This window comes from Sprattus sprattus (assembly GCF_963457725.1).
Source record: "Sprattus sprattus genome assembly, chromosome: 8".
NCBI classification, from domain to species: domain Eukaryota; kingdom Metazoa; phylum Chordata; class Actinopteri; order Clupeiformes; family Clupeidae; genus Sprattus; species Sprattus sprattus.
The window spans coordinates 16997964-17020904 of NC_137927.1; the positions used below are offsets into that span (position 1 = coordinate 16997964).

The 22941-nt window shown below is 43.2% G+C and overlaps 1 protein-coding gene across 1 annotated transcript in view; it reads right to left on the reverse strand.

Annotated features, from left to right (window-relative positions):
• itga11a (integrin, alpha 11a) overlaps positions 1–21823 on the reverse strand; it is a 35017-nt gene extending 13194 nt beyond the window's left edge. Inside the window, exons 1-12 of the mRNA XM_080844099.1 lie at positions 21691–21823; positions 15073–15184; positions 8583–8692; positions 7991–8082; positions 5590–5704; positions 5261–5388; positions 4980–5128; positions 4574–4718; positions 3908–4073; positions 3587–3657; positions 1027–1171; positions 80–228 (exon numbers count right to left, since the gene is read on the reverse strand). Of these exons, the coding sequence (XP_080700225.1) occupies positions 80–228; positions 1027–1171; positions 3587–3657; positions 3908–4073; positions 4574–4718; positions 4980–5128; positions 5261–5388; positions 5590–5704; positions 7991–8082; positions 8583–8692; positions 15073–15184; positions 21691–21739 (1431 nt within the window). The 5' untranslated portion in view covers positions 21740–21823. The remainder of the gene's footprint in view (positions 1–79; positions 229–1026; positions 1172–3586; positions 3658–3907; positions 4074–4573; positions 4719–4979; positions 5129–5260; positions 5389–5589; positions 5705–7990; positions 8083–8582; positions 8693–15072; positions 15185–21690) is intronic.
• Between the last annotated feature and the right edge of the window lie 1118 nt (positions 21824–22941).

A 22941-nucleotide genomic window follows, 5' to 3' on the forward strand; every position in this document is an offset into this window, starting at 1 on the left:
TGGGAATTCAGTAAAACCAAAGCCTGTGTTTTTTTGTGTGTGTGCGCATGTTTGTGTGAAAGGGAATGAAATTCTCTACCTGTTGTCCCTTAAGTGAGTGTAAGATAGTTAGGTTGCCGTCATTTCTCAGCGTGAACACGATGACCTTGCCAGTGTGGTTGAACCGCGGGGCTCCGGCCACATACAGCTGACCATTTCTGGCAGACACCACTGAGGTCACCGTGTAACCTGTCAGCATGGTGAAGAGCATTACTCACAGTTCATGCAGATAGTATTTACTTTATGACCATATAATTTGTAACCATATCCTTCATAAGGGATTTGACATTGCAGATAACATTTTTGGTTACTGTGCAACTGACACCTGCCACACCAATACACACCGGTAAACTTTCTGCTGAGGGCACAGATCTTGAGGCTGATGCATGCAAAGGATTTGTGTCTACACAGTTAAAAATGACGTCAGGCAAGCAATTAGTTACTCATATGGGGTAAGGAAATAGTAGCTGTCTGTAGCAAAATACAGCACCCACAGCCCTAAATGGTAAAAAAAGCTGGAGCACATCTGTGATTGCTGGGCTATAATCAGTCAGTCTCAGGTTGGCATAGTCCCGGCGCTCTTTAGTGAGCACAACCAGATTCATGCCTTTGCCCTGTTCCATAATGAGTCTGGAATGGCTTCCATAATCAGGGCCTGATGGGAAATGGGAAAACCAGAAAACCGGAGCGGGATGTGAGGAAAACCAGTAGAGCGGTTTATGGACAGGGCCGCAGTAGTGGTGGCGCTAAACCACAAGGCTTCAATGCGCTTGCCACATGGTCCTCCAGTTGGAGAGAGAAGGAGAGAGGAGAGAACAACAGAGAGAGAAAGAGAATAATAGAGTGTTGCTTGATAAGCAGTTGGTAATGAGGTCTGGCGGCCCTTTGAACCTAGCTTCCTATTCAGGACCCTATGCTTCCCTTCCATTGGTTTCCCTGCTCACACCCTGATATTTCATGGCAGAGGACAAGCAGTCAGTTTCTTACCTAGATATGCACCGTGATTTTTCAGTTCCTCTGGAAACTCTTTGGAGTATGAAGACTTTGGGGGGATCACTTTTCCATGGCGGGTTTCCTTCAAAACTGCCCCATTCCAGTCATAGGCACCCGGTGCACCAACCAAGATTCCATCCTGCCACGAAAGGAGGTGACATGTAGAACGGATAGAAAAATATATCCAAAGTCGAAAGTTTATTTATCTTTTGTCATTTCTTCTCCAGAAATGAATTTGGAGAAACTTTCTAAACATGAGACTTGAGAAATTTCCGGTGCTTTGTCTGAAGTGGGCTGCCTCAAGGACTCACCCAGGCCTGGACATGAACCACCTGTTACAACCAAGACCAGAGCTGGGGCTCATTTCCTCACTAATTAGTGAGACTGAAGTGGCCCTCAAATTAAGTTAATTAATTAATTGGACTATTTACTATTTTGCTGTGCACTGTGTAGCAGGACAGCTTTCGGTCTGCAAAATACATTAACTATAACTGTTAACTATAACGTATTGCAGTTTTGAATTTGGCTATGACAGTTTATATGTTTCACAAAGAGAACTAAAAGATCATAAATATTTATTAGCATCTTGACAGCTCTTTCCTTAGTAAAATACTCTTTTTAAAGCACCTGATTATCCAATAATTTACACAGATGCTGCGGATAATATTTCTGCCTGATGTATTTCTGCCTGATGTATTACCAACGTCAGTGGGTCTGTCAGAAACATGTTAACTTCAGACAGCAGCACATTTTCCAGTGACCGCTACAAATAGAAATTTGCCAAACAGCTTTTGAATCCCTTGGAAATGGCTACAAAACAATACAAGAATGACTGATCCACTACAGCTTAGGAAAATACTGTAGAAATGAACTTCCCTCCAAGGGAAATGTGTATTTGTTTGGTTGTGCATGGTTTCTATGGTAACTGACCTCAAGCAGCACAGTACTAGCGACCCAAATTCTTCAGTTTGTCTAGAATTATGCCTGTACTCTATCCTTTACTGGGTCGTTCACATATATCAACTCTCCCATTTCAGATGAGCATAGCCAGTTAAAAAACATCTTCAAAACAACACTACAAAACAATCTTCAAAACAACACATAGCAATGTTTCTAGGGTAACAATTTACTTCAACCCAGTATCAATAAAGAATTATAAACCATAAATATTTATAAAGTATTCATAATGCATCATAGCGACTGACGTAAGCGTAACTATTTATAAATCGATGCGACTTCGCACATTTTAGTATTATTATGCTGTAGTACCAGCCCTACACAACTATTATTATGAAGGCTTGTATGGGGTCACTTAAAATGCATGTATGGGGCTTCATAAAAACATTTGGTGAATTAACATCATTTGACATAAGGCAAAGGTGTCATTACCAAGAGGGAAAAGAAGCTTTATTACACGTTTCGATACTTCAAGCTGTAAGGGCTTATAGAATAACATTGTAACACTTCATGAGTGCAGTCACTACTATGTATAAATAGTGATGTAGACTTATGTCAATTATTATGAGGCCTTATGAATACTTCATAACCTTTTAGGAATGTGTTTATTAGGCTTTCTGAGTACTGGGTTTAAGTGAAGTGTTTCTGTTTCTAGGGCTTGGTACATAAGCCTGGACAAACACAGTTTTTCAGTAAATGTTTCAAATTAATGTCATTAGAAATGAGATCTCGGCCGCTTTTGACCAGTTACACTTATATAGCTAAACCTAGAGACCTACACCAATGTGGCAGTGCTTAAACACCTCATACACATAAATCCTGAACAGAATACATTCCCTTGTCATTAAAGTGAATGAACGGGACCAACTAAATATGAAGACAGCAAATAAAATATAAAACTTCTAAGGGAATTGGAACATCTGAATTTGTGTGACACTAGCAGTATTTCAAATTGGCAAATGCTGCCTCCAGCTAAACCATCTGTGCTTATGGGATGGTTTTTCCTTAAAGCTCTCAAATACTTTCCAAAAAGTGATCCTGCTTTCAACACTCAGGTTGGCTTTGTTGATTAAGTACTATCCCAGGCATGCAGTATTCCAGGATGAAATTTCCAGTCATCAACCCGACCATCTACAATTTTCCCCCTCTTTTTTTAGAAAGAACTGTAATATGTGATACTCCGAACAGGTTGTACTCAGATAGTGAAACTGGGCAGGGAAATCAAAGGCATTACATCAGTGCAACTGGATCTGAGAGGCAGACTGTGAGATCTACAGGTACAGTTGGAAACGAGATTTGGCTAGACTGCCAGGGACGACTATCCAGCTGTGTCAAACCCAAAGCCAACATTCCCCATGATATCACTGCACAGCAAACAAAACTCCAAGAGAGGCGGGGGGAATCGTCTTTCCACGACTCCTCACAATATTCGTCCCAGGAGGTAAAGAGTGTCTCATTCACGTTTTGGGGGGATGCTACAGATGGAGCCCTAAATCATAATGACCCGAATGCCTGGAGCCACATGGGAGGGCCAGAAGAGACGAAAAGCGTTCACAGTACGCAGAGAACAAAAGAAGTCAAGCTAAATGACACTCACCTCGACAATGTGCGCGGAAAAGCCTGCCTGGGACATCTGGAGGGCAAATGTTGTTCCATTCTCACTAGTTCCTGCAGACAAAGTGGAGGGCAAAGGCATTCTTGAAAGCATTTTCGCGGGGCTGCGGTTCAATTCAGTACAGTGATGGAGAACAGTGAATTATAGCACAGGATTATCAGCTTGTTTAAAAAGAACTGTGAAAGCATTAAAGATTGGCTTCAGTGAGATTTACATGATTGCACAATATAAAGAGTTCATAGTTTGCGGTTTTACAGTGTAGAACATGTGCTGCAGCAGGCCTTTGTAGTTTCAATCCTGCACCTTCCAAGCTGAAGATCCGGTCTCCCAGGGCATCCACAATATCCTTCAGAGCTGCTTCATCCGTCACATTGAAGAAGTGCCCATCATCTGGGTCACTCGCAATGTATTTAATCTCGCTTAGGAAGGCCTCAGGATTGATTCCACGACGATTGTAGTAACCAAGGACCTGGATAGACACAGCGGCTAGTTATCTTTGGTAACAGTGACTCATTTGCCCTGCACCCTTCTTCTACAGCCCACACTTACCAACAGTTATAAATTGGAACTCTTTAGGACGGCTAAATGTTAGACGTGGATCAGGCACTTGTCATGACTATGAGAAATTTCCAATGAAGTCAGCGGCACTGTGACCTCAAAGCCTCCCTGCCCATGTAGCCATGGCCAGTTCCAAATGGGCCACCTCATCACCTTAATCTCAGAGAGCACAGTACAGCCGAACAGGCCTCCAAAACTATTTGTTCCCATAGAGGTCAATCACACTTTGGACCACATGAATAGAGGAGGAAATGAAAGCACAGTGAGCGCTTTGGCTGCGTGAAAAATGTGCCACTCGTCCATTAAGTTTCCAACTCACATTTATAAATGTCTTTTCCCTTTTTTGGCAAACCTTATTTGACCACTGGCACGAAGCGTCGTTCACAAGGGGGAAGAGGCAATGAGACTCACAGCAATGGCGTAGCGGGTTATGCCATCCTTCTCGCTGTCCTCAATAACCTGCTTCAAGTCTGGGCTGTCATGAGACTCTCCATCTGTGATCACAATCATCACCTTCTTTGCACCGCGCCGGCCGCCCTTCTTAAATGCTTGTGTTCTGCGGGAGTGGAAAAGATGCAGTGGAATGCATGAGAGCCCCAGAAAACCGAAAGCACCACATGAATCTTACTTTTCAGTGAGCAGTTTTTTATTCATCCAACAACAACAACCATCAACTAAAATTTACGTGAACATAAACATTAAGAAGCAGATTATGCTCCCTTGGAGATACACTCTCCGTTTTTCTAACTCAAGACTCAAGCTGTTATCTGGCATTATCTGAGCTGCAGGTGCAGAGGATGAAGAGGATTGGTCGTACCGTGCTTCGTTGATGCCCAGGGCAGTGTTAGTCTCCTCACCACCACGCTGCTGGATCATTCGGGCTGCCCTCACCACATCCTCCACCGAGCGGAAGTCACTCAAGCTGAACTCGTGGACAACTTTCTCACCATACTGCACCACACCAACCTGGACAGGGTTCCATCGGTTTAGTGAAACAGTCACAAGTCATTTTTCTAAAGGCTGCATGATTTAGAGAACTGGGGAAAGAGGTTTTAAACTCCACACCAGTTTCTGTGTGTTTCATGAATTATGGCCTACCTGAATCTGTCCTGGTCCAATGTAGAATTTTTGCAGAATATTTATGAGGAAATCCTGAACCTCATACCAGGGGTAGATGGAATTGGACCCATCCAGAACAATCACAATGTCCATGTAAGTTTCACACCCTTTGAGAGACAAGGTGTCTTTTTGAGTCAAATAGCCTTGCCATGTTAAAAAGTTCAAAACTACAATTAATATAGCCTTCATATAGGCTATACGAAGTATGTAATTGTAGTAGTTCAAAACTACAATTAACAGTCAGTTAATACAATGCAGCACATCATTTGGATCCTCAAAGTCAAACAACAATTTTGTCTTGGTCTTACTTTGGAAGGCAGGGGCAACAGCCCGAGAGAACTTAAAGCTGGCGTTCACTCTTGAGCAGATTCCAGTGCTGTAGTAAGAGCTGCCGCACTCATGGGCCCACAGAGGACCGCAGGCCTGACACACAGAGGTCAACAAGGTCAAACCCCTGCATAATGGCATGGTACTTTTGCACACTGACACGCTTCTGTGTACACCAGCTACATCAATCAGTGTAGATTCAGTTACTAAAAGTATACTATATACCAACAAATTGATAGAAATGTAAGATAAAACAGGAAGTAACTGTACTGTACTGTACCATTAAAAACATTACACAAAATAAGTCAAAAATGACAATTTACACTGTTCAGAGTTGCTGTTAATCTATTGACCATGATGTAAAAAGTATGTGGTGGCAGATGGATAATGTTTTCTGAAAGGAAAAGATGTATTCAGTGCTCTTAAGCTCTCAACAAGAAGATAAAATAATACCATCTTATAGTTATGGCCATTAGATATTGTACAGTAGGCTCAGATGCAGGGTTCACAGGGTCAGTCACTATCAAATGTGTCATTTGTGTTCATGCTACAAATTTAGTTATCGTCTGATTGGAAATGACTTTAAAGATCTATGATGTCCCCAGAACAGCCCTCTAAGATGTATTGATTATATTTCAGAAGCAGTTGAAGCTCAAACTGGACAGTTTTGGGGCCATGTGCCAATACCCGCAAGTAGCACTAAAGGGAGCTCTAGAAACTGTTCCGTGTCCAGTCAATGTGTTCTGTGACGCATTAATGCCTCCGGCACCTTGCACTAACTGCTGGGGGCCCTGGCACACAGAACAACTAAGTTTTGTTCAGAAGAATAAATTATGTGACAATACTTTAGAAAGACAATTCAATGTCAATGCAACATATAATTGATAACATAGATAGACTACATTGCAATGTTGAAAAATAAAAACATTTGAAAAAAAATATTAACTCTACTTCATTCCAGAAAGTTAACCAACCTTTAACTGTCATTTTTTGGTAAAGGTCTATTTTATTTGTTACCTTGATGTAGAAGCTAGTCTAAATCAGCTAGCCTACCACACAATCTACTTAAGCTTCCATTGCAGCATGTTTGGCTATCCTGTAATTACTGGCAAGTGTAGTTGAGCCTGTCAGCTTGACCAAATGCTTAAATGAAGATATACATGGGTCTTTTTGCCTTGACAAAGACCCCTCTAGAGAATAATAAATGCTGTGAAAAGATAACAATGCAACATATATTTAAAAGCACAGATACTACATACATTGCACTGTTAAAAGGGGTGGGGGGATGTGGAAGTTTTCTTTGGCTCTAGAAAAAAAGATTATTAAAAATGATATCACATCCTGATAATGGAGCGCCAGATTCTGGAGCGCCTCCTAGTGGCACTCTAGAAATGACTGGTCACAGAGGCATTGAATGATCACGGAACACACTCTGAAGTTCACCCCAGTGGCACTAGCCAGTATTAGCACACTGCCTCAAGAATGACCAGTTTGAGCTAAAACCCCCTGTTTCGTTCTTCTTATTATGTTTTGACTGTATTCCCAGTTAGTCATTCTAACTACCAGGAACGTACTGTACTTGTCTGGGAAGTCCCGCCCCTCTTCTTCCGGCAAATTTTATTTTGCCTTTAGAGTCAGTCTGGAAAGGCGGCTGTACCAACTTAGTTCAGCATTGTAATGATCCTTGGAGCCAATCACAAACTGGCTATTGGCTACCTGGTGCGCCATTGGCGGATTTAAACTAACCACGACTACGTAACAAAATCGACCGCAAAGAGAGTTGGAAAACATTGGACATGGAGGCCGCCGGAGCACAGCAAAACTTCGATACTGCTCTCGCGGCTGTCTTGGATGATTTCAAAAGCAAGTTTTCTTTGAAAACAGAACAGAAACTTGCCCTGGAACAATTCATACAGAAAAAAATGTGTGTTTGCTTTATTACCGATCGTTGTATAGTATCTAAGGTCTGATTGGTTAAAGGAGTGTCCAATTACGTGACTGAAGTGGACCGCCATTGAGTAGTTTGCCTGACTAACTGAGCAAATGCAGTGAAGGGGGCGGGGAATTCCCAGACGAGTACTGTACAGTCTTCCAAGGAAGAATTGATCTCAAGCTGACCAGAACATTTGTCGCAAACAGATGCAGTGATTCGAGATTTTTAAATTGATGTCATGGCCAAAACCTCCAGTGGTAACCTTGTTTTAGTTTATTAACACACTTAACAAAACAGCAGCACACTAAGATTTACATACAGTAAGTAGTTTTCTTCATTCTGCTTGTTTTCACGTTCCAGCCTACTTCAAGTAGTGTTACATGCTATGGTGTTATGTCAGTAAACTATGGTGATAGGGTTGTAGAGATGTAGGAAAACGCTGTACTCACCACAAAACTGTTGTCTTTGGGATTGGAAGCAAGTGTCATTCCCAGCCTCATCTTGTCTTTCCGTTCAGACACATTAGTCAAAGATATCCTTCCTTAAACAGCAAGGGACAGTAAAATACACAACAATACATTCCTTCAATGTACAAGCACAGCTGAGACACTGTGAGAGGCAAACAAAAATTCTGAACACTTAAAACCAGCCCCCCTCTTATGTCCTGTCAAATTCTGACAGAGATGGGCTGGATAGGTCTTTCATGCCAAACCAGACTGTTTAGGCTTCATGCACTTGATAAATGTCTCAAACAAATGCATTCCTGTCTCTGCATACAGTGCATATGTTCTACACGTGTGACACCTGGCAAAGTGCGGATATCGGACTGTAAACTGTGAATAGGTGGAATCTTTGATGTTCGATTGCAAGTATAACAAAAGCAATGAAGCTCATGTGTTGTTGACATTTTTTTGTAAACAATTTATCTTACAATATGCGTATTCCCTCTATTTTCATTAAATTATAATTAAACATTTTTAAAGTTTCAAATTCACTAATTAGTAATGGTATGGAAAAGAAATGCCTTTTAGGATACAATACCTAGGTTGAGCTTGGTACAGCTGCCATTGGATCTTTTGCTCAATGGACACTTGTAAACATCTCCTGTCTGATGAGGGCCATTATGGTCTAATGGAGCACCAACTAATAACCTAGAAAGAAAACAACATTGAAGAACTCAATAAACAGACAGAAACCTAGTGACAGATCGAGAGAGGAAGTATGCACATAACAACGAAATAACCATAAATGAGATGGAAGGTCATGCACTGCTGGATGCTTATTAGAGGGATGTATGAACCGAGTGGCACAGAAACAGAACAGGTAGCAGTAGGGAGCTCTGTAGGCATTTGAAGAGTTAGCAAGTTCTTAATGGAGCATGTCTGCGACCTACAGGGTCATGGCTGAGGCTGTTTAGTATCACCATTGACCCAGACTGGTGTGCACATAAACACACAATATACCCAGCTGTGGTGAACAGAGAGGGACAGAGGCTCCTGATTGGACATGAGGCTACGAGGGTTGAAGCTGCAGTCCACATGGGCCAAATAGGAGGCTGGATTTGACCCACACATTTAAATGCCCAAAGAAGAGAAGTTTCACCAGTCATAGAAGGTCAACGAAGAGGATTCTTGACAGTTATGTGGTGCATTGGGCATCAGGGAATTCTTTTGCACATCAGGTTTAGTCATCATGCCGGGTCAGAATACTCTCATACATATTAGTGGGTTACCTAATACCATGCATGCATACTGCAAATACCACAATTTTGTCATCACTTTGTTATCTCTGCTGTGAGGTATTAAACATAAATCAACAGCACTGAAGGAGTAATTGTTTAGTGATTTCAATTAACGGAAAAAATATCTAGGAATAAGTCCATGCATTGTATTAGGCTATATAAAGTATGTGTATAGTCAGCTCCAGGGTACAGTCTTCAAATATATATAGTCTTATAAATCTATTACAAACTTCACCTCATGCTGCCACTGTAACAGACATTGTATACATGGTTGGAGTAGAGACCACACACCGCCACAAAGTATCAGACTGACCACTGTCCATTTAATCAGCATCCAAATAACATGATGATTCAGCTTTTACGCATGCGCTGTGGGACACTTAAACCAAGCATCAGCCAAACAGAAGAGCCAAATAAGGGCTAAAATTGCAATTGCGTGCTGCTCACACAAGCCAACAAGTAAACGCACTGCCCATGCCAGATGTCAGAGGTTAATAGACTACACAGGAACAATTCATTCACTGGGACTGGTGAGGCACGGAGGAGTGATACTTGACACCCTTTAATAGCAGAAACAGACTTCCACCAACAGAACACTGAATCTCTTCACCCAGTTCTGACACGAAAATCATGTCTTATTTTAATTCACTAACAGCAATACAGTCAAATCTGGGTTTTTATCAAGTCTCAGAAATGTTCATAACAGCATCAAGTGTATATAAGTCAGATGTATATCCATATAGCCTATTCTTAAGATGCAGGACACTCCTCCAATGTAGCAACATGCCAAACATTTCCAAGTTAGTACACTATATAATTGCCAGTGTACTTGTGAAGCCAATGTATAGACATGGATGCCGTTGGTTCCTCCTACACTTGCCAGGCCAAGGCACCGAAAGTGTTTCTTAGAATCTTTTTTACTTTCCGCAGCTCTTACAGTGCCAATATTTTTATTTCCATTAATATTGTGATCATTACCGAGGTTATTGAAGTGTCTGGTAGTCTGGGAAGGGAAGTTCAACTAAGGACACTGTTATCTGAGAGAAAAAGGGACTATTATTGCTTTGGACATCCACAGGATATTCCAAAGCGGCTGCATGAGGAGCTGCTAAAACAATCAACGTCAGACTCATTACGGTCAAGTATTAGCCCGTGTAGAATAATTGCGGACAGCACTGAATTAAATACCCTTACTTATACAAGGCACTAACCAGTTATCCCACTGCACTTTGGTATTCTAGCCCTGGGTTTGAGGAAAAGTATTCAGAAAGCTGTAGCCATTAATGCGCTGATGTTTTTCGCATTTGGATGAAAAGAGGCTTCAGCTACTACACAAAGCACCAGCTAAGCATTCAACGTGCAGGGATGAAGCTTTAATGGAAGTAATTCATCTCATTCCAGGTACAAATAGAACTTTGACCACATTCCAGAGACCACACATTGCAAAGAGTAAGCTCCTTAGGGTATACAACATCCTGAAAAACGGTATGATCACCAAAAGAAAGAAACTGACTAGTTTGTTTTACTCGACTCAATATTCCCTGGTAATCTCGTTCCTTTTGTTTTTACTGCATGTGTATATACCCTCTCATTGCAATGGTACGTTTAATTACACCCGGTTGCCACTTGACATACAGCAGCATTTTAGAACCCTGATGGAGCAATTCAGAGGCACCCCATGGTTTCAGGCATTCAGGCACTCATGACCAAGCACAGGTCAGGTCTCAGTTGGAGAGGCACAGTGGCACCTTATGAAAACAAACATGATGTAGTGTGTTAGAGATGTGGACCAAAGGGTCCCTGAAGGACCACCATCTCAGTTTGGCTCGCACCGTGTGTTGTGCTGTATTATGTGGCCACCCAAGAAAAAGATTTGGGGCTTCTCTTACGTGTGACGGCTAGAGTGCCCTGCCAGTTCTGCACAATACTCTGCACAATTGCACATTCTCAGAATAGTTACATCAACGTTTCTCTCCTGGCAGTATAGTGCTAAATTAGAGCGTCGCACTAACCACAAGCCCTGTGAAGAATACCCTCTGTGACCTGATCTCTGCCCACATACGATACACCATTGTCCCACTGAAGTCAAAAGAGCATCATCAACTGGGTTGATATACTGCCTGAGACAATGTGCCGAGTAAAAAATCCTATCACAAATACATTTTGTAATGCTACTCCAGAAAGACCTAACCAAACTCAGCTGTGGTTCCATTCCTGTATAGAAACTGCAGTCATAAAAGACTTATGTCTTTTTCAAGCCGCTATGAACCAAGATCCAATTCCTATCCAAATACCATGCTGGGGCAACACTAAAGCAGACTCTTTGTGAGATTCCATGTGATGACTGCTCAGGCATAAATTCCAGTGGGATGTGGCAGTAATCACCCTGATTTAAGTTCTTAACCCTACCTACAAACCCAGAGTCATAGTTCTTGGCAAGGTCAAAAATCCCTTCTAGCATAAAAACAAACAGCTCAAAGACAATCGCATGTGAGTGAGACGTTAGAAATGCAACACAAAAGAGAAAGCTGTTTCTGAGTTTAAAAACAGATGCACCACCCATCTCTTATTCCCAGGCCAAAGGTGACAGGGCACCAGTGGACATACTGTTAGCCACAGGAGAGCAATTCCCCACTTCAAAGGGTTGAGTGAAGACCAAACCCTGTTGCCCACCATCAGACCACTAGATTCCTGGGATAACCAACACATTCATCACTCAAGAAAAATAAAAACTCTCATTCTGAAAAACAGCCAAAAATGAGCCAGACTATTACACAATGGTGGCTGTGTTAACAGGGGCCTGCTTTCAACATCACAGGGGTGAGGCCACCGTTCAGGTTTCAGTGTCTGATATGTGGGGGACCTTAGTGAGCTCAGATGGATGAACAGCAAGGCCAGCAAAAGTGAAAACATGAGCGGATGAGGGGGAACTAGCACAAGTAGGACATTCCGGCAGCATCATTTTTGTGGGAAGATATTACAACTACAATTTAACAAGCTTTTTTCAGTCATTTACAGTCTGATCCAAATCATAGTATGGTATTTTAATATTTATTATAATATTTAATATTAATATAGAATAATTTGAAGAATTAGAATATTAACATAGAGGCAAGCGCTACAAGAAATCTGCTGATGTAGGTGAAACACATTGAGCATGACTAAATTTGGAACGTTTCTGGAGTGAGCTCATCGTGCTGGCCCGTCACGCTGGACCTGAAATAGACCATGTTGCATTTCCACATCCCGACACAAGCAGAAACCAGCCAGAAACAAAAAGAGACAGAGAGAACGCCGGCAAACTCCCTTCAGGTCCAGGGGCTCCTTGGCCTCACAAACCCACAGATGACTCTTGTTGCCAACCCCCACCCTTCCTTACTCTGCCACCATTAAATCCTCACAGGCAGCGCCTCTGAAATGTACTCATCGCCCCGGCCTGTTCGCACGGCAGGCAGGCCTGAAGGGTCTCCTGTGGGGGTCGAGAAAGAACGAAGCTGCACCGGGTAAGTGGGTCAATATTGACTTTTACCTACGCCACAACTCAAATAAACCTCTTACGCATTTCGATCTCCATCCTCATTTGGCAATCGCTGTTTGAAACGGAGACCGCAGACGCAGCGCCGTGCACGTCTCGAAACCATTACTGCTTTTTTCCTCTCTATGGAACCTGGTGACCCCATTGCCCTGGCAGAGCTTTCAAGACTTTTAAATGAGACAAAACAGTCTAAATGGCCAGAGTGGTATTCCTAAATGGTCAGAACAAATATATCAAATGTACCCGGGAAAGGATTGGGTCAACACAGCCCTGTGGACTGTCCTGTAGACTGTAGACCTTGGCTATGATGGATACAAAACTTGACACACTTCTGAGAGTGAGTCTGACCTCTCTGTGTCATCCAAAGACACTTCCCACATTAAAAAGACAGTGAAAACACAGACAAATTACTAAAAGTGACTCCCTGAACCACCATTCTCAGCCAAGTGCAATAAAATGGTCTAACCAAAACCAGCATACAGTTCATTCATGTGCACAATTATGAAATATGTGAGCACGAACACACACACAAACCGAAAGATATATAGGTGTACTCATATTGGCGTTGGCAAGTAGTACACACACATACATTAAATGACACGCAGAGCTATACAAGCTGAGAAGCAACACACACACACACACACCTATCCACATACTGAGCTGAGTGTGCTGCCATGAGCAGAAATAAATTATTTCTTCTCCTACCATGGGGCTGGAGCTCCCCACACACTACCTCCAACACACATCTTCCCTTTCACTCCCTCAACACCAGTGCATTGAAATGAGCAGGAAAGGAGTAGGGGACTATGGCTGCAGACCACTCAGCTTGGGCCTGTGTTACTCTGTCTGGGTTGTTCAAGTGACTGATGAACAAGGACTCTGTTGGCCAGACTGTCACAGACTCTTTGTGTGTGTCCTGTGACTACGTGGTGAAAATCTGCGAAGCATCCAGGACAGTTTTCATAGAGGGAGACACAAATAAAGCTGATGTTTTTCGGATATTTGGTGAGGACTGAGGCAAAGGAGAGACACACTCTCACACACACACACACACACTTGAAAAATTTCCTCTGGCTGACAGATTACTTCCAGATGTTCCTGGAATACAGAAGGACATAGAGGGGGGCTGTTTGGCAGGAATTGCGCTGAGAAAATGTTTATTAATATCTCTGAACATGGGTAAAGCCAAACTGAAACAAAAACTAAACAAAAAAGTTAGGAATTTTGACTGTCTTTTTCAAAATAATAAAACTTGTCGGTTATGCCAACATACATACATAAGCCATGTTTAATAAACAACATTGAAAATCCTTATTAAAATACACATTTCACTATCATTAAAACTAACAGATAATCGTTAAGGATCTTATAGGGACTTATGTCAACATGTTTAAACACATACATATATTCCAGGTAGCAAGTAAACTTGGGTTTAGAATGAAAGTTTGCACAACTCTCTGGGGCCCTGCTATAACTCCAAGTTATTTACTCTATTTTCTTGACCACAATGCAACTGTAAGCAGCTTTGTCAGCAGTGAATTGAAAGAACCAAAGAATATGGCTTAGAGTGAGAAGTGAGTGAATGATTGAGTTGTACATGATGATGATGGACCATGAAATGGTTGGTGACACACACACACACACACACACACACACACTCACACTCGCACTCACACACACAGAGAGAGAGAGAGACACACACACACACACACACACACACACAAACAGCTGCAGGAACAGACCTGGAGTTGGGCAGAGCTCCAGAGTACCCTGGCCAGCAGAAGCATTGAAGTTGCCAGCGACAAATCCCTATCGTCACCATGCCAGCAGCAGCCAGTGAGGAGCGCTATGAGGTAATATGACAGATGACAAATGTCCAGGGCTTTCCAGCCTCTCAGAACTGATTTAAGTGCATCATAAGCAGCTTCCCACTGCACAGGAGACCCAGATATCCTCAAGATGATATCAGGACACCACATCTGACAGTGAGTGTCATCCATGAACACTGGTATGTCTATGTAAATAGGAAACGGGCTTGTGGAACCACAGACTGACCTAAAGAAACTGGTTATTAACAACAGACCACTAAGACCCACTTACTCAAATAAGAGTCTGTGGAAAAGTCTCTGTCACCTTGTCATGTCTGAATGGGGTGACCGTGTTCAAGACAGAACAACTTTGTTAATAAATTAGCAAAGACTTGAGAGAGAGTTGAGAGTCTCAATTGCGTCAGTGAAAGTAGAGCAACTGCTTACCATTTTTGTCCTCCTGCAACATGTTGCTGCACAGTGTACCCAAACTGAGCCTGCTTGGAGCCCTTAATGATCTTGTGGTTCCTGGTGTCAATGTTGAAGCAGTCGAGGAGCCCTAGAATAAGACACAGAGTCAAACACAGACCGTCAGCAGCATGTTTGGACAGCGCAATATATTTACTGGCTATGACGACTGCCTCCAAAAGCCAGCACTTCATTGATGACCCGGAGCAAAGTGGAAAGATTTCATGGTGGTTAAACTGGAAAGTTTTACGCAGCCTGTCTGAAGGCAGAGATAGGGGGTTTAGTAAGAGACAACAATGGCCGTTATTGACGAGGATAACCTTCGTTTGATGAGCGACTGAAACTGGTATGGGATTAAATGGGTGGATGCCATCTTCACACAGTGCTGTAAATGAGCTAAGGAATCTGCGTGAGAAGGTGTTTATTTTAGGACAGAACCACTGCCCCATCACACACTGAACACAACTGGACGGAAGGACCATAGAAAATCACCACCTGGCCCTGAGCGTCTCGCAGAGAAACAAACACTTCCACGGAGGTCTTTCGACAAATCGCCTGAGTGATTATCGTCCCCATTTCCCCCTATCTGGTCCCGCCTGGTACTTCCTGACCCTCCTCCACTCTCTAAACAGGTCCTAATCCTGGGGCCATGATAGAATGAGGTCCAGGAGGGCCATGTCCAAACATGTTGTCTGTCAAGAAGCCTGACTGACGCTGTCTGCCAAGTTGAGCAGGAAGGTCAGAACAACAGTCATATTATATGCGCTACTATAACTCACTGGTTGCAGCATGTTGCTTGCAATGCCCATGTCAGACTTTAAATGTCCCTGCGAGCGCGCGTGCCGATGAAGACATAAACCCGCTTTATGATACAAGTGTGCAGAGGTCTCAGCGCTCATGAGTCAAGCCACGTTCTTGAGAGAAAAGAACACTACCTCTTCTCAGACTTGAACTGTTGCCTGGGAGGAGCGTGACAGTCTTGAACTTCTCCTCAGACAGACAGAGCTATCGTTTTGATTTGACAGCAATATGCCAAGAGTGGGCTTTCCAGTACAAATCTACTACAGGTGCTGAAATGAGATACATCAATAATCATGACCCGTTCCCAGCCACAGCTGTTTATATCTGGTAAAAGTGGTCCAAAATGTTGTTAATCACTGTGGTAAGCTCCTGATTAAAGCATGTGTTAACCATAATGCAGGACACACGTCACCCACAGGCAAACAAGATTTCGGTAAATTAAGAAGAGGAAGAATAAAAGAGAAGGGAAATGGAGACCTAAAAGCAGGAATTGATGAAAGGCTAGATTTCAGAAGTTGTTTGATTCTCAGTGCCTCATTTTTAACTTCTGGACCCTCAGAGAGAAACATATGGGGAAAGCCATATCCTCTGGTTTTGATCAAAATGCATTTCATACAAAAAAACCTACAAAAAAACAAATGGCCAGACCAATGGAAGAAGATAATCTTTTTTGAAATGCCTTGTCACCACACTAACCAGTGTTTTCGTTATTGATGGTGATGATGATAATAATGATGACATCATGTGGGATTTTAAAATAATTTCCAGCATAGAAAGTGTGCAAAAAAGAGACGGATAAGCACAAAGACATCTTCCTTTTGGCAGGCAAAGATGGGAGGAAAAGTTAAACCCTGTCAAACTACTGGCTTCTTTCAATCCATCTCTGCTCCTTTATCCTCTTCCCCACTGGCTACAGCATGTCCGATGATCTCCTCTGCCTTTTGGCTCAGGTTTAGCAGATGACTGATGTCCAGCTACTGTGGGACGAGGGTTACCACTACGGCTTACACAATATTAATCTGGGAAACAACAAAACGGTTGCTATAACAACACACCACAGAAATGGATGAGGGCCAACTGTTTCTTTTTCCCCCTGAATTAGCCTCAGCCCCTGGTTTAACACCCTGGGCAATGTAATGACACTGTGTAATGAAAGAGGCTGAGCGACAGGCTTAAAAGCAATCAACCTTAATCAGATGCAGACCTCCCTGGCTTGCCTGAGGTGGAATGTTATTTTCCAGAGGCGATACCATCATATCGCCCTCAGAGCCTGTCGTACGAGCTGGTATGAGGGGCTTCACCAAGCACCTTATTATCACCCCTCCCCCGCCAGGCCTACAGAGCAGGGCTTATTTCTCTCAGAACCTCATGCACACAGCGTCAAGCTTCACTCTAAGCCCATGATGAAGTTTTAAGACTGCATAGGAGTTGCTATGGCTTGACCAGCAGGGTCTCTTGTCTGCTTCATTTTGTTGCTGCTGTGTGCTCAGGGAGGGCTATACTACATCACCATGGCACTCCAGTGCCATTACTTATGAAAAGAGAACAGTTAATCCCTGTGGAAAATGGTCTGATCTCTTTTTCTTAGCCCTGATGCACTATGACTACTCTATGAAGAGCATGTCAGAGCTGGCGAGTCACTGAGGTGGGAGGCTCACAGGAGGTGGGGAGCGTGTGTGACAGATAAGGTCAAGACAGGATTTCCATGAGGAGAAACTAATCATTGTCTAGTTACAGGGCAGCCATGTGGACAGCAGGCACACACACACACACACACACACACAGGTGTTGCCTATTGACTTCAGGTTTTTGAGTTTGTACTGTGTATTTAAAATGTTAATGTGACTATTAACTATAGATGTTTGAACTTTGTATAAGCATGCTTCCAAACACACACACACTAACACAAGCACAAGAACACTATCTTGCCCTATCCATCCACACAAGCACACGACCACTATATTTTTTTGCACAATCCACACCAGCAGCACAAGAACACTTTCCTCCTTGACACCGACACTGTCTCACAATTATTGCATTCTGTACCCATTCCTGTAACTGTAAACACATTTTTTTCTCTCCCTATGTATATGTGATTTATGTATGTACGTTTGTCAGTGAGGTGTATAAGGGGATATGTGTAAAAGCTACTGGATGACCTAAATTTCCCTTGGGATTAATAAAATATACATTTATCTATCTATCTATCTATCCATCTAATGTTGGAGTCATGGATTGAATACAACTGAAGGTTAATTGCCCCAAGCTGTTGTGTTATTACTCAGTGGCCCCAGGGTACTGTTGATATGTAATGTCATCATTAAAAGAACAATTGAAGTGACTCCTCCTTAGAAATAACCCTCATAATTCTGAACTGTACAACACGTGATTCTATGATTAGCAACTTCAGATGGTGGACTGCAGGATATATTGGCATGGCCGATGCATCTTTCTTGATTAATTATTCTTAACCCAGCCACATTCATTTAAGCCTGCAGCTATGTGCGGCTATTCATCTAAATATTGACACACTCTGCACTTTGTTCATTTCCTGTGGCATGAATGGTGCACATTTGTATAGCTCCTTTGATGTTTTTTTGTAAATAATCACCACGGGGATGTTTATGTAGAATCATAAACTGAATATCCAAAATAGTTGATTGTTCACACATTTGAAATCCACAATTAAGCAGTGAAAACTGACGTGATAATGAACTAGGGTAGGGTAAATAGTTTTCGTTTTATTCCTGTGAATTCTAAAATCTTTCCCACATGTGTTTTCAGCATCTTAAGGACATATAAACACAAAGGACACACTAGCCAGTCCTTTGAAGTCTTTGTGCTTGTTTTAGAAAGCAAACAGCTCCAGATACCATCACGGAACACATTTGCTTTATTTCAGACCGAGGGAGGCAGACAAAAAAAAAGAAAAAAGCATGGAATGGCTCCAGTTTCCATTTAAAACCCTAACGTGGCAGAGCGATTTAATATTCCCAGTAATATCAGCAGCTCCTAAAGCCGGACTGAGTCATGCCGGGTTTCCTGTGTATGGATTCTTCTGCCCAGATAAATAAACCTCAGCCCAGCCAGCGGTTGCCGGCGCAGGGTGTCCGGGCCGGTCCTGCGCTACTCTTGGCTTGTCACCAAGCTGCAGGGGCTCCACCACAGTAATCCCTGACTCTGAGCCACCTTTGGCCAAGCCAGGCAGTGCCCAGGGCCCAGGCAGGGGTATCCAACTGGGAGGGCACCTAGTATCTGTGGCCGTCAGCACACCTCTGTCCTCACTAGCTTTTCTGTGCCACGGGGCACCCATGCTAATGAGCAGCGCTGATGCCCACGGCCGAGGCTTATGATGCCCAGGGGCGAGGCTTATTGGCCAGCAGATTGAGTTTTAATAAACTCCACATGCCGGAAATGCATCTGTCAGTCACTGCTCACAAGTGACTACTGGAGCCCTGCCTCACGTGTAAACCCTACTGTACAGGCAGCAGGCTGACAGCTGTTTGGACTTGAACCGGAGCATGGACATCCTGTAACGTGGTGTTCTTCCACTGATTGCCATCAGTTTTCCCCATCTGGTGCCCCACAGTGCCTTTGTCTGGAAAGGCCATCACAAGAACGCAAGCGAATAACTTGGTAGTGGAGGTGGCATGAAACTGAGACCGAAAAGAAATGTGTGAATCACATGGTGCATGGTGGCGTCTGCAGCCAGATGTGAACCACAGGCCATTTCAAATTATGCTAACCCAGGATCTCAGGAAATCTTGGGTGGATGGCATAGGAAATTTTGCTTGCGTCAGAAGAGAAAAGCCCATTGGTACAGCTGAGACTGAATGAACCGAATGAGACGTCTGGAAAATCTGGACAGTTCTCATGCAGTCACAGTGCACTGAGGAGACAGCACAGAGAATTGCAGCACAGTCAGGGTCAGAAATCAGACACGTCTGTCATGTATCACATTCTTGATCAGAGCACATAGTGTAAATACTTTGTGAGAGGAATAGTTTGTTGTATAACGCCTTCATTTATTACATTTTACTGCTGACTAGAGGAGTCAGTGAAAGCTTGTTTTGACGGTTCAGTCTGGTTCTCTGAATTCTCCACATGCTCTCAGAGGTCTTTGGAGTTAAGGTCACACTGTGATGTGATGCAGAACTTCTTTCCAGATAAGTATTATATTCCAGTAGTTCGGCATGCTCTGTGTGGCTTCCTTTAGCACTGACAACTCCCCTTGAATGTGAAATGGGGAGAACGGGTCTCTCAACAAAGCTTAATTCAGAGGGGAAAAGAAAACTGATTGGCAGCCATCCTGTTTCAATATGGAAACAGAAAGTGAGTGAGTGACGCTCACCATGAGCGGCTCATCTTGGGTCAGTAAGAGAAGCTTGCCCACAGTGTGGTTCAGACAGCTCCCCATGCGCTTGAACAGCTAGGCTGCTAACTGGAATTCACCCATTGATGCTAACCACAGGCTCCCATGGCCTGTGAACTATAGATCCTCCTCTGCACAGCACATCAGGCTTTATCCACACAACAGCTCTCTATCCGTCAGCCAGCTTCTCCCTCACTGGAGGTTTATATGCACAAGGTCAGTCTCCCCTCTCCACCGAGAGAGAGAGAGAGAGAGAGAGAGAGAGAGAGAGAGAAAAAAAGAGAGGCCTGTAACTTGGCCAAGAAGAAAGCAGAAAAAGGAAGAAAGAACCAAGCTAATATTTGGACATCCAATATTTGGACCTCCACACTTAAATCATCTGCTATCTAACAAAACCCAGTCAAAACACATACACTGAAAATGGGTTAAGCTCTGCATGTTGCCACTGTAATCAAAGACCGCAACAACAACCTGGCAGGAGCATGCCACACTTTAGCCCACACTCCTTTTTCTCAGCTATGTGAGGATAGCTAACGATGAAAGACAGTGCGTGACACTGCTAAACAACAGCCCATGTGTTTGGAGTGATGGAGGGGAGGAGTTGGAGCTTGATGAGAGAACACTAAAATGCATGTGGTTACATTTAAATCAGTGTCTCTGGTGTGACTTTAAAGACATTCAAAACACCTGCCCTCATCGCCTAAACTGTGGTTAACTTTTACGCTTGGCTCTCACATCACCAGTATTTATCTTTATCATCGACAGCAGGATACTCTCCACATGATAGCAGGTTAATTGAAACAACCTTTTATTTTGCTTTGCCTCAGGACAATCTGAAACTGCCATCTTAGTTCTTCCTCAATTGAAATTTCACTGATAATTGACCCAGTATTCTGGCTGCACACCAACAGTCCTCCAGACACTGGAAATTCTGAGTGCTTGACACGAAGTAGATAATCACCATTGGTTCTACAACACATGCACTGTGAATGGAAGACAGAGTGTAAGAGTGAGGCAGGTCCACCCAAAACCTGGCTCAGCATCTAGACTGGAGAAGGTGACGATGAACTAACACCACAGATCAAATCAACATCCTTTACCCCAGGCAAAAACTGAGGTAGAAAATCTCAGTCAGAACATTGTTAAATGCTGTACTTAAGAGTTCTAAACACTCCTCAAACTTCTATTTCCTCCCTGAAATATGACTTTTCTCTCTCTTGTTTCATGCCAGCTGTCTTTCCAGGGACCTTCCGGAAAGAGCAACTCAGAGCAGTAAAAAATACACAACCAGAACTGGCCACATACACAAACACAGACATGCACTCACTCCACTCTCTGTCTCTCTCCTTCTCACTCACTCACTCTCACTCTCTCTCTCACACACACGCACACACACACACACACACACACACACACACACTCACCTGGCAGCAGGCTGCAGGTCCAAAGCAGCAGAGTGCAGTAGTACTCCATGTGTCAGTGTGTGTGAGTGTGAGGGCTGAGGAGGAGAGACCCTGCAGTGCCTGCTCTAAAGAGTCCACTCTTATTGACTCCACTGCCGCTCCAAACACGTACTATATCGGGGGAAAGTAGGAGGGGACTGTGGCTAAACCAAAAGGAGGTGCACCCTCAGCCTGCAGTCTAGTCTCCTCTCACTCCCTCACTCAGCCTGTAGTCTAGTCTCCGCTCACTCCCTCACTCAGCCTGTAGTCTAGTGTCCTCTCACTCCCTCACTCAGCCTGTAGTCTAGTCTCCTCTCACTCCCTCACTCAGCCTGTAGTCTAGTCTCCTCTCACTCCCTCACTCAGCCTGTAGTCTAGTGTCCTCTCACTCCCTCACTCAGCCTGTAGTCTAGTCTCCTCTCACTCCCTCACTCAGCCTGCAGTCTAGTCTCCTCTCACTCCCTCACTCAGCCTGTAGTCTAGTCTCCTCTCACTCCCTCACTCAGCCTGCAGTCTAGTCTCCGCTCACTCCCTCACTCAGCCTGCAGGCTAGTCTCCTCTCACTCCCTCACTCAGCCTGCAGGCTAGTCTCCTCTCACTCCCTCACTCAGCCTGTCAGACAGACGCTGAAACTTTCATGCTCTCTCAGAGCAGACAAGTTACTTACCTTAAAGATAGGATGATGTCTAGTAGGCTTGTGCTGGAATAAGGGGTTAAATGTGATTTTATAAACTTTAACAGTCTTCTGCTGATTTCTTGGAAATTAACAGCCTGTTCAAGGATTTAAGTTTAAGGTTTATAATCTAATATTTCTTAAATACTTCATACTATGATGAGGACTTCTCTTATCTGAGGGATAAAATGTTGAATTATGTGTAGCATCATGTTTTCTATTAATCTGCCAAAAGTAACCATCAGCGTGACCATAATTGCATGTCATGTAATTAGGTGTTATGGGACTAAGATAGTTATTACCATTAGAACACTCTCTTAACTTTTCTGTGGTAGTAAATACCATGTCATACATTACCATAATCTGTATGAATGACACGGCATAAGATACTGCAGTCTATTATATAACAAATGACTTGAACACATTTCATCAGAGCTTCATGAAGGACACACAAGCAACCCATGGGTACACGTGAATACCAATATGATCTAAAACGTCTGCAAAACCAATCAGTGTCAAGTGAAAACGTTTCTCTGGGTCTCATGTTCTGAGTGTTGCTT